Here is an 18,522-nt window from a genome sequence, read left to right as displayed (position 1 = left end):
AACCCTCGTGGCTAACCCCATCGCTAAATTTCAGTGACGCCCTTTTTAACGACGAAAAGGTACCCGTCACTAAATCCGTTACTAAATTTTTTAGTGACGAAATTTTTCGTTACTAAAGTTTTAGTGACGAAATTTTTCGTCACTAAAACGTTAATTTTTTGTAGTGTTTTTTGTAGTGATTCCTATTTAGTTTTGAAATTTTGGGCTTTGTTTGGGATAGAGTCAAAGAAATGGAAATAACTGGAATGGAGTGCGAAATGATACATGTTTCTCCTCGTTATGAAATGAATAAAAATGGATGGAATTGAAGGGTAATATACAATAACTGACTATTAATACTCTTTAGTGAAAAGATAAGATGAGAGTCAACGATAAATTTTAACTCCTAAAAAAATTATTGAGGCACACACAAAATTAATTTCTTCATTCATTTTCATTTCATCCATTCTCCAATTTAGCGAGGCAAAAAATAGGGCTTGGAAGAAAACTACATTACTATATTGTCTCTCCCATACATGTTCTGAGGTACTCCAGTCTAGACAGAACAAGTCACCATATGATCATCATCCCTCAAAACAATTGTTAATTTACAAGGCAGATGAGAAATATTTAATTTACAGAAGCCCAAAAAACCTCATCTTTTTGTTAGAAGCCACTATTAAGCAGCTCCAAAAGCAAAAAACCTCAACCTTTTGTTAGAAGCCACTATTCAGCAGCTCCAGCTCGGCCTCTTTTCCTTTTCTTTAGCAGTCATTTCTCTGCTAACATCTTCAGTTTTTGCTCTTTTTGGGCTTTTGCTTTCTCCTCAAATCCATCCTCCATCATTTTCATTGTTGCCACACGTTTGGCCATGTAAACCTGTACATCACACCGAAAAAGAAAGGGCTCTATCTCAAACTTGAATGTTGCTAAAAATGGTTTTAACTACACTTGTTGTACATAGAGACAAGCTGACCCTCTGGGTTCCAGGTGTAGAAGCTGTAGAACACTAATTAATTGGCAGAATGTATTAGCCCAACAATAGAGGCAGAGAAGGAGGCATTGGCTGCAGCTTTAATAGCTGGGGACAATGGAGATGGTGGTCGTTGATGGCGGTTGCTGGAGAAGGCAACGCGACGGAGGAGGCGATAAGGATTCGACGGCTGCTAGACAAGATGACGCCCGCGGCGGAGGCAAGAAGAATCTGACGGTTGCTAGAGACGCGACAGCAAAGGTGAGGTGAAGAGAGGGGGAAGGAGAGAGAGAGAGTGAAAGAGAGAGGTTTAGAGAGAGAAAAGAATATGTGGGTCTCACAATTTGGGCGGGGATTCAAAAGAATTGAGCATTGAGCCTTCAATTTATCACAACAATTTGATTAAAATTTCGCGAGTAGATGATATTGTCAACTAAATTGTCAGTCATATTGGTCATGTAGCATTACCCTTTCAGGATATGAAACATTTAATGGTATCATTTAAGTGTTTCCCTATATCAAATTCAAAGCTCATGGGTCACATCACCAAAAATAAATAAATAAAAATCACACTTAAATAATCTTAGATCGAATTCTACAATTCCAATTTACATATGATACTTACAAGAGTTAAATGGACTGACTGAGAAAGCTGTTACAAGTTAGGAATTAAATAAATAAATAAATCACCTATGATTCAATTAATTAGGGTTACCAAAATTCAATTTACATACTTGTTCTAATTAGTACGATAGTCGACGACTTATCATTGTGGCTTCATCTTGATTACCACTCCCTTCAGTAGCTGGGTGGTATTCTTCCTCTTCTGAAACACTTGTTCGGCTGGGCGGCGGAGGCCCAAAAGTATTTGGCGACGACGCCAGCTGAATGCTAGCCGGAGATTCCTCCGGTCGAGGATCAGTGCCATTTCCTCCTTCTTCTTCTTCATCATGCTCGCTCTCCTTCCTCCACAAAGCTCCCATTTCCAAGCTTAGGAAGAAGCCCCTATGCTCGTACATTAGCATTGCCACAAATATAAGGAGAGCAAACGAAGATGCCACTCCTACTATGGCGAAGAGCCCCCAAAAGCTACCAAATGTTAGGCTGCTGGAAGACACCATCGAGTCTGGGCAGTCTTTTAGCTTCGGCCATGATGCTAATTCGATCTCCATCATTTTCCCTTCTTCCATGAGCTTCATGATTGCTGTTGATACATCAGACGCCAAACGGGACCCTTTTGGGAATGCCTAGTAATTAACAGTTCATTCATTAGTTTTTGGTGCATTACTCAATATACAGTCACCTTTAGCAAGACAACGCTTTTGGACAAGGACCCGTAACTTTCGAGAAGGAAACTTATAGGTTCATAAAACCAAATAACATGATTGGGTTGAGTGATGATAGTGAACGTTAGAGAGAGAGAGAGAGAGAGAGCATACGAAGCCAAAGCCGGCGGTCTTCAAAGTTGAGCCAACCATGGTGTACTTAGAGCAGTGCCTTTCGACAAACAGTTTGAGGTAAGGGATTTCATCAAAAGCAGCGTCAATACTACGGTTTTGAAAAGCAGTAAACAAGTCTTCCATGGACTTGTACATCCGAAGCTGAGAATCACTGAAGTTCATCCGTTTCAAGCGCTCCCTAACGAATGAGCCTTTTGGGTAGCCCACAGTTTTGTTGTGGAGTATGAGGTCTCGATAGTGGGAGACAGTAGGCTCGAGCTGCTGAACTGTAAGCATGGATGTCAAGCTGGCTGTGTAGCTTTGGGTCAGAATCAGCACCACAAAGCACCACACCATCACCACAAACCTAGCCAAGTTACTAACCACTTTCTCTTCTACATACAAAAGAAAAAAAAAAAGTAATCAGGAACAGTTCTGTTAGAGCTAATTCTTAACTTCGCAAGCCGCTTGCCAATATTACTGTAAATACGTACTAATTAAGAAAGATTACGTACTGTGAGCAATCGTCATTGCGGAGAAGGAGAACCAGAAGCTGGTGCCGACTTGACGGAGGCTAGGGCCGTTGAAATCTTCATTGATTTGATGTTCAAGAATCCAAATCACAAACCCAATGAAGACGAAGAAACAAACGCTTGCAACCCAGAGGTCCCAAGTCAGTGGCTTCAAGAACACCCATGCGTTCTTGTACTTCTTGTCTTTGAAAGGCACAATCATTTTTATCCCGGATTCAGTGTAGGGCAGTGTAAATTCCACATAAAGGGACCTGTTCACTGTAATCGTAATATCTGCAACGGCAGCATCATAATTCTGTTCAAAAATATACAAAATTATTTGTAAGAAGAAGGGGAAGGGAAGCTTCAAAGACTCTTATAATCACACTCACGCCCCCAGTAGAATCAGTGTACTGGTCATCCAACCGTTTACTTACTCAAATTATATATATATATACACACATTTATATAGAGAGAGAGAGATCAGGGAGAGGGGGAGAGAGAGAGAGAGATATGAGAAAGTAGGAATTAGTACCCCATTAACAATTCCATTCAACAAGGCATCCATACCACCAGCACTCTTTCCATCAGGCTTTTTAAAGGGCACATCCACATAATCAAAAGAAACATTATAAGGCAATTCTGCCAATGCAGCTTCAAAGACCATAATGCTGAACCCGGAGTGAATAGCTCTGTTAGTGTTTGGGTTGGCCACCCTTACAAAGTCACTGACACCATCCTTCACGGGGACTGCAATTCTCAGCGCATTACCATGGTTTATAGGCACTAGATCTTGCGGATCTTCCACGGTATCACCTGGCCATATAATTGCTCTAAAATTGGCCTTGGATGTAGAGTGATTCCCCTCCAGTTTCCTTGTAATTCCACTCTCCTGTGTCCAAAATCCAATTGTTCTCTCCCTTTGGCCAGTTCCAATCACATTTACATACTCAAAAGCAGACGATTGATTACTCAGTTGCCCGTTGACAAGATGGAAATCTCCACTTAGGCCTCTGAATCTAACACTGGATAGAGCTTCGCAAAGATCCTTACCCCTTTGAGAGATTCCAATAGTTTCGAGGTCAGTTGAATTTAAACTGAGGTCGGGTTTTTGGAAAGCCAAGTCCACCGGCCCGACTTTCTCAACTGCCATTGCCAGTGCAGTGGCAGCGTCATAAGCCCAAAAACCAAAGATGTTTATATCAGAGTCCACAAATTTCTCCCCTCGGTAGTGTTGCTTCCAACGACTAATGAAATCTTCAAGCCTTTTGATGCTTGGGACATGTGGCCTTACACCAAGCACCCCTTGCATTGAGTTAATGACCCGTTGATCAATCAAATTCAAGGAATTGGCTATGCCATCGGTTATGATCCAAACGTATCCCTCGCTCATCATGCCGATCTCTTCTGCCTTAACAAATAGCCGAGAGGCAAGATCAGGAAACATATGCACTATAAAAACCCTATTCTTCATCTCCTTCAACCTCTTAAGCTCTGAAACAATTTGTTCATCTCTAGCAAGCGGGTGGATTCTGCTTTGAAGGAGAACATGAATGGCCTTCTCTTCCAAGGCATTGGTCATCGCCAGGATAACGCCTTTTCCATACTCATTATCCATGGAAATGATCACAACTTGGCTCCATTGAAAGGCCCGGATCAGATCGACTACGGCTCCTAATTGTGCAGTGTCATCCAGAGTGGCTCGGATAAAGTAGTCACCAGGAATGGAAGAAAGGGAAGGGCTTGTTGCAGAAAATGAAATAATGGGGACATGAGCTTCGTTTCCTAGATTTATTACGAATGTTGATTGCACGGATGTCACTGGCCCAATGATGGCTTGAACTTGTACATTTTTCAGAAGGTCCAGGCCTGCGTTTAAAAAGGTAAAAAGAATACGTTCAGATTCAGGATAAAAACAAACTATAATCAAGACACAAACGAACATAAAATTTTAATATAAAAAATTTAAATTAAAAAATTTAATGATAGAAAAAATAAAATATTATTATGATGATATTGCTACAATAATAGTGATATAACTGCTATTAATTCTAAAGTATTGAGAATTTATTTATAAATCTACTACTCATTTATAGATGTATATAAAAAATGATTTAAACAAATTCATATTCTAATCAGAAGATGAGTCACGAAAAAGATAAATCTTCAATTATAGATAATTTCAATTAATAGCTAATAGCTACGGACAACTCATCAACGATGATGGTACGTGATTGCCAGATAAGACAAAGGCAAACGAAACAGAATCATCGATAATCAAAGAAGAAAAATGGCAATCAAAAAGATAAACAGGGGACAATAACAATGATAGATAGCATATATAAGGGTTGTCCTTAATAGTGATGAAAGGCAAAAAGGCAGTTGATGGCAAAAACCACGAATGACATAAAGGGCCGACAATATATTAGCAATAACGAACGACGATCAATGGTAATGGCGAAGAAACAAAAAAGGTCAACGATGGTAGTGTAACACCCCACTTTCTTAAGGCATTAGATAACGTAAGATTTCGGGGATATATTTTTTTCTAACAGAAACTCAACACATAAATCGCTTCCCGACAATCTCATTACACCTTTTCAATATATCAACTTGGAATCATTAATAAACTAAAACAAGTAAATCATCTCAAATGCGGAAGCTAGATCAAAATCTTAAATGGTATATAACCGCAACCATTTCATTCATGACTTAAAGGTCGAACCATCATTTTACATGACATCATCAAAATATACAACATAATTAAAAACGATATACTATAAACCATCTATTAATCGCTGTCACTCCTTAGCAATTTCTTTTCCTTTTATATCGCTGCTTTCACCTGGAACGTTTGAATATTCCAGGGACATAGTCCAAATTAGATGATGAATCATCTAAGTGAGAGTTCAAAACACATTATCATGAATGTATGCAAAACATGAACAAATTGACACAACCCGACAAGCCCTAACCCAAGAGAATCCCTCACAGCGCTTAACCTAATCACAGGAAAAGAGCAATCTCTCTAAAGGCAACATTATCACACCGATACATTGACACAACACAGTCCTAACTTAAGAGGAACAAAGTCAACACATCTCCCCGACACCTCAGGAATAATCGTTACCACTCTCATCCCAAGAGGGTCAACATCAACGCAGGAAGCTGACTCACCACAATTACATCAGGGATTATGTTCTAACTCAAAAGCATTCCGAAAACATTACCTATTCCCAACTCATATCTCACATGGGCAATGAGTCATCCTAGTGTAACTTCCATGGCCATACGGCCATGCACGGAACCCTAGGCAACTATCCCGATATGCACACCAACACAAGATTCCCCTAAACGTTATTCTAGCAATACCCTTGGAGAATTACGGTTACACTATCCAAACAACATCCCACGTGAACAACACAAAACGCATGACAATGCCACATATTACAACTCAATGTATCATATAAACAACATTTTATGAACATCATTTATTGCGTAAAATACAATGCACATGTATAAAACATTTTGGGGACGAACCTCCCACATGAAATCAACCGTCATCGGTTACCGTTCGCATGCAACAAAACTATATTTCCTGAAATCATGACACATTTAGGTAGAACAAATACCAAGTTTTTAAGGTAAGAACATTCACCTCGAACGTATTCAAAATGCCTTGATTCTCGTGCACAACCTCGATTTGCGTGCCAAACCTCAAACACCCGTACCTATACTCAACCTCGATCCACAACACTAAACACCATATTTATTTAAAGGAACATCAAAATTTATTTTTCCTTAATTTTTCATAATTTTCTCTATTTTGCTTCTAGTTTTCACCTCGATAATTCTAAAATAATTATCTTTTCAAATATTTTCTCAAATTTTTCAACACGATAAATTCTAAAATAATTTTAAAAAAATATTAAAATTAGTTTCAAAAATTACCACTAACCCATGTGCCCTCACGTGCCAAGTGCGTGTCTGCGAGTGAATGGTGGCGTGTGCAGCTCACGTGCAGATCTTCTTCCTCGTTTCTGGCTGCTGGCGACTACTCCGATGCCCGATCTGATCACACCCCCTTGAAGGTCTCCCTCAGTCGATCCTAACGGCACCCTTGGTTGCCCGAAACCTCACTGAAAAAGGCCTCAAAAGGCCAGTTGCAGGTCCAACCTTCCCGTCCACCTCGTGTTTTCCGACCAAGCTTCGAACAGCTTCAAACCTTGATGAAAACCCTCCAAAATCTTTAGAATTCCTCCCCTTGATGTAAGGATCAAAAGCCTTTAACCAATCCTTCAAAAACGCTCCAAAACTCAGCCAATTTGTGTGTCAAAATTCGAAACCCTTGGCCTTTTTTATAGCAAAATTTAGCCACAACTCGGCTAATCAGAGGCCAAGACTTGGCCTCCAAGCTTCCCCGCACCCAATACGACCTTCCTTAGCCCTCCCTTAGTCGTCCCATCGCCAGAAACGGCAGCAAGAAAGTCGGTCGTTGACTTTGCAGATTTCACACCTATTTTTCCTTTATTACACTTCAACCTCCAACTAATTTTCAATCTCAATTTTCCCTTTTCCTTGAAGCCCCTGATCTTTCGAATAACACCACTAAGGCCCACAAGTTTTGTACTCTTCATTTCATCCTCAAAATTTTTGAAAAATTATCTTTTTGACCTCCCTCGGGCAAAATTGATAAATTACACTTAAGCCCAATGATTGATTTGACCTTAAGTCCTTTCATTTCAATCCAAAATCGCTTAAGCGTTGTTCTATATATAAAATCTAGGTCCTCAGAGTATTCCGTTGACTTTTTGGAAGTCTCTTACGTTGAGTCGATTTTTCAGACTGATCTACAACTGTCCTAAAAATCGTTCCCGATCCAACTTCTTTTTACACCTAAAATCATGTCTCGAATCACTCGTCGATACTATATTATTTTTCTTAAACATCTAGAGTCTGGGGCACTACCTACGGTCAATTCGATCACTCAAAACTGTGATAATGTACCCTATAACCCCATTCTTCCGAAAATTCTATTTATACCCTTCGTAAAATCTCATTTATAACCTCAAGAATTTCTTAGGTATTACAAATAGTGTACAAGTGGTTGACGGTGGTCAATAGCGACAACGACAAGAAACCCTAGGTGATGAAAAAGATGAAGGGTTTCAGATCCAACGACTGGAATTTGCCAAAATGCTTGTAGTTTGATCCAACGGCTCTGATACTAGCTTGTTAGAATTTATGATCAAAAACAAAATACAATCAAACCATCAAACACACAAACAAATATAGAATTTTAAAGTGAAAAACTCGAATAAAAAAAATTAAGGTAGAAAAAATAAAATATCATTATGATGATATTACTACAATAATAGTGATATAGCTACTACTAATTCAAGAGTATAGGGAATCTAGTTATAAATTTATCACTAATTTATAAATATATACAAAAAAGAATTTAAGCAAATCTATATTCTAATCATAAAATGAGTCACGAAGAAGATTAATCTTGATGAGTCTCCAAGAAGATAAATCTTCAATTATATATGTATCACAATCACAATTAAATTTAAAATCTCAATCACAATTAAATTTGAAGCTATAATCATAGTCAAATTTAAATTACGGGTCAACTCCATGACTAAGCTCTAAGTTATACTTCTGTAAAGTGTAATTTGGATGATTTTAAGTATGGATGTAAGTTAAATTCGTCTTCATCTTGTAGTTCAGGAAAAAAAAATAGTCTTGATTGTGTTGGATCCATAGCTAAGAACCTAAAAGTTTCCGAGTAAAAATAAACCCAAAATATTCTAGATTATTTAGCACGTTTCTAATGTTTTTTATTCTTTTTTCTTTTTTTTTTCCATATTTGGACAACACAAGCCTTCAAGTCATGTTGACCAGCCATTTTTATATTGTTAGTCCTTGTTTGGATACCCCAATTCAACGAATATATGGGTTCCTATTTAGATCTGTTACTTTCCTGGCTGAACTGTAACATTTTGTCTAATTAAGGCATTGATAAAATAAAAATAATAAATATATATATATATATAAGGCTTTGCTATGTTGCCCACTAACAAGCAACATAACATTTGCCCGACAATGAGGGGGGCGTGGGCCAGAAAAATGCTATATTACCCAACAATGAACAATGTAGCATTGCTTTATATATATATATATATATACCCATGCTTCATTAATTATTCAACTAAAGAAAAACTTGGGTTTAGGGTTGTTGAAAAGGCCAAACAAGTAAGTGGAAGTGTTGAGAACTAGCAATAACTACTAATTAAGCCCTCTGGCAGAGAAGGAAACAGACAATTAATTAGGGACATTAATTGGAGACTCTTTTTGCCCCGACCTGTAATTCAAATCATTGTATGTAGTTTCTCTGATATATATATATATATATATCTTGTAATTAATTAACACTGATTGATCAGAAGAACAATGTCAAAAAGGTAAACTTACTATAGTTCTATACATACGTATTGGCTGGCAGCCATTAAATATCAATCAAAAAGATAGTGTAATTCTTGCCTGCTAGGCGTTGAAAAATATGGTATCTTGGCAAAGTTTCCATTTCTCTATTCTATAGGCCCCCTGATTTTGTCCACGTCGGTAACATAAAATGATTATTATATTAGCCATGAAAGGACAGACAGAGAGGGAGAGAGAGCGAGCGAGAGAGAGCCTACTTGCTGCAGCTGCGCCAACGACGCTATCCTTGGAATCTCTGACGTTGAGTTGCAGCCTGGTTTTGTAATGGCTACGAGAGGAATAGAAATCAGAGAGAGCCATGGAGATGCAGCTCAAACCCATCTCGCCCACCGCATCATCCATATCAAGAACCACTCCGACGTTCACCGGAACTGCCGCGCTCTCCGCCGCCGCCGAGAACCAGCACCGGCAACTCGGAGGGAGACACACAAGCAAGAAAAATAGAGGGAAAACAAGTGGGAAACGCATTGCCCTCATCTTTGAAACCATGGAATCGTTTGAGAGTGAGTAAAAAGGAATAAAGATCGCAAAGATGCCCAATTACTAGCAAGCTAGCAATCAGTTAGATACCGGCCATGTGGTTCTGGGAATTCTTGTTTGATGGTACGCAACTGCAAACAAACAAGCAATACTGATATACCCTCACAACCACACATATATTTATAATAATAAAAACAAGTGGGTGGGCCTCACCGTATATTGTATATATAGATATAATTCACAACATCCATTGACTTTGCTTTCAGCTGCAAATACATATATGTGTGTGTATGAAGTTATTTATATATATATGTGCGTAGCAGCCTCTGTATCAAGTTGACTAAGAACACAGGACTTCGACGAAGATACCCTAAATAGGGGTCAGCTTTCCAATGCCAAAATCGATTAAATTGAATTTGTGTTAAAAATTAAATGGAATCAATTAAATAGATTCTTATATTAAATAAATTAAAAAAATTAAACTGACTCAAAAGAAATAAAAAAAATTAAAAAAATCAAAATAATAAAATACAAAGTTTTTTGACATTTCAATCGATTTGGTTATTTTGATATTTTTTAATATGAAAAATGAACGGAATTAGAATAGTTAAAATTATCAAAACTAAAAATTGAATTGAACTTATCTATGGCTTTTACTGAACTAAACATGCAATTTCAATCAATTAATTCTATCATTTTAATTTAATTAAAATACTGCTCACCCCTAATCCTAAGAAACAGGCTGGTACAATTATGGAACCTTTGATGAGATCAAACACCAATTAATGTTGAAAACCATGATATTATATAAAGTAAGCATATGTAAGAGTATCAAAACATGTTTTCAAATCCCTTAGTAAGTAATGATTCTATTAAAGAAAACACTCCTCTCTTATCAATTGTGGCGGAGTCAAGAAAGTATTTTAGTCTGGACCAAATTATAATTTTAGTCCTGACCAAATTATAAAAATTATAATTATTTATAATAATATATACAAAAAAATCAGCTCAGGCCAAGACCTCAGCTGGCCAAAACGTGGCTCCACCACTGTCTATCAATGAGATTGGAGTGATCCCCTCCTATACCTACAACTATAACTATATGAAATAGAAATTTTTTATGATATTTTTGTATTAATGTATTATGTATTTTTATTAATATATGAGTATCGCCAAAAATGTTATAACTAAGTGTCTAAATAGTATTTTTGTATATTTAAGTTGTTTGTAATATATATTTTTTTTTTTTAAAAAAGAAAGGAAAAGTCATAAGGACAAATATTTTTCATATTTTTTTTCTATTGGTAATAATATATATATATATAAACCAAATTAGTATTCTTCTTACATTTCAATGTGACTAAATCAATATATTTGTATTTTTAAATTAATTTAATTTTATACTTTTACCTTTTCTTCATATGACAATTCTAACTTTTCATTATTTCTCTCTACTTTGATGTGTAAAAAATTAAAAGTTAAATTGACCCATCTTCTTTTTACACATCAAAGTACAAGAATTAAATTAATTTAAAAATAATTATCACATAAAAAAATTAAAGTACAAGAATTAAATTAACTCAAAAATACAAGTTTATAAATATAATTAAAATAACAAAAAATTTAGATTATCATATGAAAAAAATTAATATATAAAAATTATATTAACTTGAAAACACAAACTCGTGATGTAATTAAAACAAGTAAAAATTTGAGTAGGCACATAAAAAAATATAAAAAATATATATATAAAATTGAGGATTAATATATATATATATATATATATAATTGAATCATTCAAAGTCCATTGCGGAGTGGCTTGCAGTCTTTCGAACATAGTTTGAATGACTGAGTCAAACGTCCCTGAAAGTCCATACAAAGCCAGCTTGCAAGCTGTGACGTGGAAGCTTCCTGTGGCTGTTTGGCCCTTCCCTTGGAAGTTATTCATCTAACTTGGGAGCCCAAACCAACCGAAATGAATATTTGTACGAAAATGTTCCTTCAATATTAGGGTTGATGATAAATATCACCAAAAATATTATAATAGAGCATCAAAATAACACTTTTATTTTATAAAAACTACAACGAAACTAAAGAATGGGATTGCCATAAATTCATTCAAGTCTTTGAGAGTCAGACAGTGGACGATTTTGATTTCGAAAATTTTAAGTACAAGAAAAAAAAACACGCCACCTTGAGATTTTGATCTCGAAAATTGTACTTGCAAAAGAATGAAGCAGGATTACATCTCTTACTTTGACTTTCAACACTCAAGTTAGTAAAAGAAATAGGTATAACTCTATAAAAATGAGAGTTAAAAAGTAAATTACAGTTAGAAATTATATCTAGTAATTAAGAAATCTCTACCTTTTATAAAGTAATTAGAGATGAAGTACTTGAAGTGAATTTCAAGATCTCTAAACTCTTTTATCTCCATTGATTATGAGAAAAATTCTTAAAACTAATAAGAATGGGTCAAATCTCCCCATCTAGGCCAAAGTCTTCTAACACATACCTTAGCTAAGAAGAATTTGAATCCAAGTCTTCATCTTAACCACTAACACATATCTTACCTAAGATTTGTCTCTTAAATTTGATTGGAAGAAATGAGACTTGTCATCCCTTTTGCATAGAGTTGGCAAATGGGTCGGGTAGCCCATGGGTTTACTCGGCTCGATATTGTAGCAAACGGGTTAGTTCGGCCATGTCCCAAGAATGCAGGCCAGTGCTTTGTGGCTTGCAACTCGGGCCACCAAAATGGCCTGATCCAACCCGACAAATCTCATTCTTATTACAAGCCCTCAAATGCTCTGCTCGCAAACCCATGACCCAACCATTTTTGCCCGTATATTAAGGGCTATATTGGGCCCCCATTTCCCATTACCCCACTTAATCCGCCTTTCTTGGGAGTCAAATTCGGTCCAACCCATGAAATGGCTGGACCAAGTAATAATCAGTAATCTTCTCCTCCTTTTCTTTTAATATAACCACGAAATGTCCCGCAAGAAACGAGACTTGTCATCCCTTTTGCAAGAAGCCACTTTGGTTTGGCAGCTTGGAATTTTATTTAATCAGTAGTCTTCTTTTTCTTTTCTTCTAATATAACCTAATTATTATACTCACTTCATTCAAGTCTTGAATATTCTACAAAGGCCAAGGATCTTGCCTAGTCGTCAAGTTGGTGGAATGCTAAAATTCAAATTCTGTCGGCTTGGACTTATACACAAACCCATTGAATAATAATAATAATAATAATAATAAGCCTCTTGTGGGCCGGACATTACATATTTGATTCATGCTAGTCAAGGTCATGGATTTTACAATGCAAGATAAGTTGGAACAACGAATTGTATCTATTGTCAATATATAACCTAATCAATCCTGCGTGTTAAATAAATCAAACATTAAATAGTCCACAAGATCGGAACCATGCATGGTGTTAGTTGTTTTCCTTTGCAGTGAAAGTCAAGAACTGGATTCCAAATCCATGTCAAAAAATGAAGAAAAAAATATATGCTCCAATTAACAATCCTGTACCCAGTAAAAGTCGCAACCAAAAAGTTTAATTTCCTGGAGAATTAGCACCCAAATCTAACCACCCTATGCGTGAAGGGCTACAAAGGGCATTAGTTGCATGAGGGTCACCCCCATGATGAAGCTTTTTGAGGCCTAAAAGTTCCGCCTAATTAATGGAACCCTTGGCATTTGGATCATAATTCACCCATATGTCTAATGGCCAAAATACCTACCCCCCTTCCTAATTTATATTTTTGTTTTTATATTTTTATATTTTTTTTTGTTATTTCAATTACATTTATCAATATAATTTTTAAATTTATTTAATCTATATATTTTTAACTCTTTTTTTTATGTGACAAGCCAAACTTTTCGTTATTTCAAATACACTTCAAATCAATTTAACACCTATACTTTCATGTGAAAAACTAAAATAAAATAACAAAATACATGTCATTCACGTCAAAATATAAAAATTAAATTAACTCAAAAAATTTTAAATCCAAAGATATAATCGAAATAATAAAAAAATTAAATTACTATACAAAAAAAATATCAAAATATAAAAATTAAATTGATTTGAAAATACAAATCTAAAAATAAAATTAAAATAACAAAATATTCGAGTGAACATAAAAAAAAATAACATAAAATTACGGAACAAATATATAGATTTGGCCCCTATCCTCTGCTCAAGGTACCCTCTTTTCCTAGCCCACAAAAAATTAAAAAAAAAAAAAAACAAAAACAAAAACATCATTGGACACAGACAAAAATGGTTACCGAACTCAGGAGGACAATTTCTACTCATTTTTTGTGGCCCTCAACTGGGGCTGAACCAGGAACATTGGGTAAGCCGATGTAAAGAAGTTGCAAGTTCTACACCTTATTGTTTTGGAAGTATGAAATTTTTGGTAAGAAACAATACTTTCTTGACACACAAAGAATCATCAGAATTTACTCTGCTGCTGGCTGTAACGTAAGATTCCATGCACATCTACAATGCCAGGAGGAAAAACAGGATCGGTTGCAGCTCTAACAGCAACCTTTGCAACTGCAGTAACATTGACGGGTGGTGTGAACAGGGGACCAACAACAGGAACCTTATTCAGTGGTTTGGCATGTTGAAGAACCTGCAACAATTGTACCCAACACAAATTAAGCAAATAAAACAGGAAATAGATCCATGAAAAACTAAGTCCTCAATGAAGTTTTGAATGAGAAAGGATCAAGGAAGTAGGAATATGCATTAGCAATCAATCACAAGAGAGATGAGAGGGACTTGAGCAGCGGCCTTCCTCAGATAAGTCATACTAAGGGAATTGCAGCAATGATATATAAGCTGTGGTGGTAAGCAGACAGAGCAGAAGACATGGATCATTTTCACGTAATGTAATCAAATTACCATTTCTAGTGGAGAACCTATGACGCCAAGTGGTAAATTCATGCTCCCAACACGGCGAGTTCCATAAATAAATCCAGGTCTGAGAATTACACCTGAAAGAGGGGGAAGGAGGGTTACGGATTTTGTCCCCGAGTATATGAGATTATAACTCACTGGCTAATATACCCCTTCCCAGAACTCAAATTTTTGGCAAATGAGATGCCAAAACTAGAACTAAGATATCCCACTATAACTGCTGAAAGGTACAAAAGTAAATAATACACTACATTTGATTGTTAAATTTTGCAATATCACAAGCAACCAGCTGCAGATTGCTATTCTCAATAAGGAATACCTATAATACAAGTCATCATCGAAAAATATCCTAGAGAAAGAAAGCTCACCTCCATAAGGAAATTTGGTTTGTAACTCTGTTTCAGCTGCTCTCTGCATCCCACATGATGAGGTGCAATAAAATCATAAGAAAGGAAATTTGGTTACAAGGACAGTCGCATTATCAAAGCGGGTACATTGAGAATATATGCTTATTCTTATCTCACATATGATGTAAAGGTTTCTGTCAATATCACCTAAAGTAGAATATAGGCGCACTTATTTGCAATTCACCCTACCTTGAAGGTTATGCAATATAAACTAGAAAGTTACACAATTCAAATAAAAGTTCAATTAAGCATGAGACATTCACCTCCATTCTGCTCAACTAGTACTAGATGATGATTGTAACCTCCAAATGCCCAACAACACCCAACTAGAACTCTACATTGGGAACCAATCTCAAGTGAAGACTAATTTGTGATTCTTTCACCCAACATAAAAACAAGGGCATCGTGTCAATTGGAATTGTTGCTATTAATGAATTAAAACAATGTTAGGCTGCGTTCAGATAGAGGGATTTCTAATTGCCAGGCAAAGTAAAAATAAAAACATTGAGCTGTAAGTAGTACCTTTCCTTCATAATATCCTTGTAGCAAGTAATTTAACCAGCCAAAGTCAGCAGCAGAAATATAGACAAATCTTTTCACTCCTACAAAAAAGTGTGGAAGAAAAATACCAATTCAATGACTCTTTTCTTACATAATAAGTGAACTTCTCCTGAGGCTTTACCTCTCAGGATATCAGCAATCATGGGAAGAAGGGAAGGAGGAAGTGTCATCTTGAGATAAAGTTCTTCAGCATTCCAGTACCTTTATCTGCAGCGGCTCTAATTGCATTGATATTTGCAGTTCCATTGATCTTGTACATATACGAATTGGAGCCAAAACCACCAACACAGGAAACCTGCAACAACCTACTCCAAATTAACCATCACTAGAAATGGAAAAAATGATATTTAACTTTCTCACATGCACAGCCTGGCATAAAGATAAAAACACTAGCCACTGAAATAATACAAGAGGAACTTCAGCCAGGATACTGATTCATGCTACAAAAGAAAGACGTTTGCATCATACAGAAAAAATTGCTGCTTAAGGGACTGAGGAAACTGAAAGCATTCTACACTGAACAAATGCAGGCCTACCCAAACTGCAATTACCAATAAATACCCACCAGGACTCCACCATTGTGCTTGCTATTTCATTTACTCATAGGCAACTAATTACCCTTCATGAGGAAGTTTCTGTATATGATCTATAACCTAAATATCCTTCATAATCCTTCATTATTTGAAATCACTCTCCAAACCACATAAAAGATGCAATACAGCTCCAAATAAACATTATTCCACAAGATTTCCAACATTTTAATTTGACTCATACATGAAGCAAAAAAGAAACATTTTCAATAGAAAGTAATACAATATATAGCAAGACAAATGCTTTGAATGTATTATATCCAGAAATATTTTCATCCTCACCCACACTCCCATCCAGATTTAAGTAAACAACAGTATCCTTTTGGTGTTTTAATCTGTATCCTTAGTGTGGTAACATAAAATCTATAAACAACAATGCCATCCAATTCTGACAAACTGAAAAATTCAACACACCTAGAACCAGATGTCAAGCTAGTGAAAGACAATGCATATAGGAGGAGATCCATGAATTACAAGTGGATACTGTTATTATTCGTCTCTATTTTCTCTTCGAGATGAAACATTAATTAAGATCCTTTTCTAAGTAAAACAATATTCAGAGGTTAAGATGCAACATACAACAGAAGTAACTCCAGAAAATGCTTCCTTCCATGAATCATCTGAAAACAAGTTTCCTGACAAAAGGGAGAAGTAAACCAAGAAATGCATCAAATAAGATAATGTGTTGAACAAGAAGTAGAAGACAGAGAGATAATATGTCGTCTGAAAGACAGAAAAACTAAGAAATGTATTGCATAAGATAGCAAACCTTGATGCCAGACCACATTGTTGACCCATGGTCCATTGATAGATGGCCTACCAGACCTACAAGGGAAAAACAACCAATTACAAGAGCAAAATATCAGAGAACATAATAAATCTAATCTTGAGGCACACAGTAGAAAGCCAAATACCTAAAGCATTCTGGGAATGTAGGAAAATACCATTCTTCTATGTAATATAGTTTTCTCAAAAAGATTATTGGTAGAACAAAACATAGGATAAGCATCAGGTTTAAGATGTCAGAACTCCATAGAGAATACAATAGACAGTAAGCTATTGCTAAGAGCAGTTTTTCTCTAAACTGAGAAGTGTCTGCAGGTCCAGATTACAAGGCCAAATAATCTATTCATAAAATATAGACACCCATCTGAGGATAAGCTGCATAATTATTTGGAAGATAATACCTGCTAAGGCTCGCAACAGAAAAACCCCGTTCTAATGCTTCTTTGCAAACATGTGAACCAACAAATCCGTTACCACCCAACACAAGTAACTGTTTCAAAGTACATAAGGATCACAGTAAATTAAAGCACAGACAAACATGTAACAATTGCAAAATAAAACAGACACTTGCAATAACAACATTGAGCACCTGCTCTGTTGGAGGTGGAGTTGAACTTATAGTTTCGCCTTCCTCAACCTTGAAGGGTTCATCAACCTTAGTACAAGAATCTGTCGACAGAAATCTCCCATTTTTGGCTGCAGCCCTTGTACTGTTCCAAAGAAGAAAATAAGAAATCTAGAAATATACTCCTTCAGGAGAAAACAAACACAAAACCAATATTTTTGTAATGACCCGTTAGTGGGTCCAGGTGTTATGGGTATTTTAGTTTGCACATTAGAGTTGTTGCCTTTATTAATTAATTATTGAAAATATTATATGCATTGGTAATGGGGTAAATTAATAAAAATAATATTTTTGTGGGAAAATAAATGTAGGTGGATCAATGTCTTTGTGAGTATAAATAAAGTGTGTGGAAAAGCCTCAAAGTTGTGGGCTAAATGGGTTTGGGCCTTATTTGAATTAGACCATTGAAAAATAATTAAAATTTAAGTGTAAATGAATTGGGTTGAATCCAAATCTCAAGAAAAGTCCATTGGGCCTTAGTTGGATTGGGCCATATATTTTGACTTGGGCTTGGGCCATGGGCATAGAGAATGATATCTTAATTAAAAAGAAAAAAGATTAAGAAAATGGCAAAATGACCAAAATGGGTAAGAGATATTTGAATTGTGTGTGTTAGTATGAGGGGTAAATTAGGAAAAACCAAAAGGGAGATGGATTGGAGGGAGTTGGGAGACAAGTCTCCCCCATTTCCCCCTCCTTTTCTTCTTTCTTACTTTCTTGTTCCCTT

The 18,522-nt window shown here is 36.1% G+C and overlaps 2 protein-coding genes across 3 annotated transcripts in view; both read right to left on the bottom strand.

Moving 5' to 3' along the window:
• The window catches only part of LOC127813081 (uncharacterized protein At1g32220, chloroplastic-like), a 103,866-nt gene that overhangs the window by 81,171 nt on the left and 4,173 nt on the right, over window positions 1–18,522 (bottom strand). The window contains exons 2-10 of one of the 2 annotated variants that reach the window (XR_008026063.1): window positions 17,760–17,880; window positions 17,572–17,660; window positions 17,154–17,209; window positions 16,964–17,019; window positions 15,996–16,089; window positions 15,756–15,835; window positions 15,195–15,237; window positions 14,812–14,903; window positions 14,292–14,539 (exon numbers count right to left, since the gene is read on the bottom strand). Coding sequence is in view for 1 of the 2 variants with exons in the window: in XM_052353815.1 (XP_052209775.1) it covers window positions 14,357–14,539; window positions 14,812–14,903; window positions 15,195–15,237; window positions 15,756–15,835; window positions 15,996–16,089; window positions 16,964–17,019; window positions 17,154–17,209; window positions 17,572–17,660; window positions 17,760–17,880 (814 nt within the window). In the remaining variant the exon portion in view is untranslated. Of the gene's footprint in view, window positions 1–14,182; window positions 14,540–14,811; window positions 14,904–15,194; window positions 15,238–15,755; window positions 15,836–15,995; window positions 16,090–16,963; window positions 17,020–17,153; window positions 17,210–17,571; window positions 17,661–17,759; window positions 17,881–18,522 lie in introns of those variants that run through there. The other variant, XM_052353815.1, reaches the window with a different exon arrangement.
• Window positions 1,526–10,037, bottom strand: LOC127813079 (glutamate receptor 2.7-like). The gene is made up of 5 exons (XM_052353813.1): window positions 9,608–10,037; window positions 3,439–4,772; window positions 2,907–3,219; window positions 2,392–2,786; window positions 1,526–2,199 (listed from the first exon to the last, which is right to left on the bottom strand). The coding sequence occupies exons 1-5, from the start codon at window positions 9,897–9,899 to the stop codon at window positions 1,696–1,698; spliced, it is 2,838 nt and encodes a 945-aa protein (XP_052209773.1). The 5' UTR covers window positions 9,900–10,037; the 3' UTR covers window positions 1,526–1,695.

The sequence above is a fragment of the Diospyros lotus genome, chromosome 11 (genome assembly GCF_014633365.1).
Source record: "Diospyros lotus cultivar Yz01 chromosome 11, ASM1463336v1, whole genome shotgun sequence".
NCBI classification, from domain to species: domain Eukaryota; kingdom Viridiplantae; phylum Streptophyta; class Magnoliopsida; order Ericales; family Ebenaceae; genus Diospyros; species Diospyros lotus.
Note: the sequence above shows the minus strand (reverse complement) of the source record. Positions and strands in the feature narration are given on the sequence as shown.

Bases quoted from the DNA above. Each gene is read 5' to 3' on its own strand.
- LOC127813079 (XM_052353813.1), bottom strand. From the start codon at position 9,899: ATGGTTTCAAAGATGAGGGCAATGCGTTTCCCACTTGTTTTCCCTCTA. The intron at 4,773-9,607 runs GTAGGCTCTCTC...TTTTAAACGCAG, and splicing joins CGTTGGCGCAGCTGCAGCAA to GCCTGGACCTTCTGAAAAAT. The intron at 2,200-2,391 runs GTATGCTCTCTC...GTTAATTACTAG, and splicing joins AGACCGCCGGCTTTGGCTTC to GCATTCCCAAAAGGGTCCCG.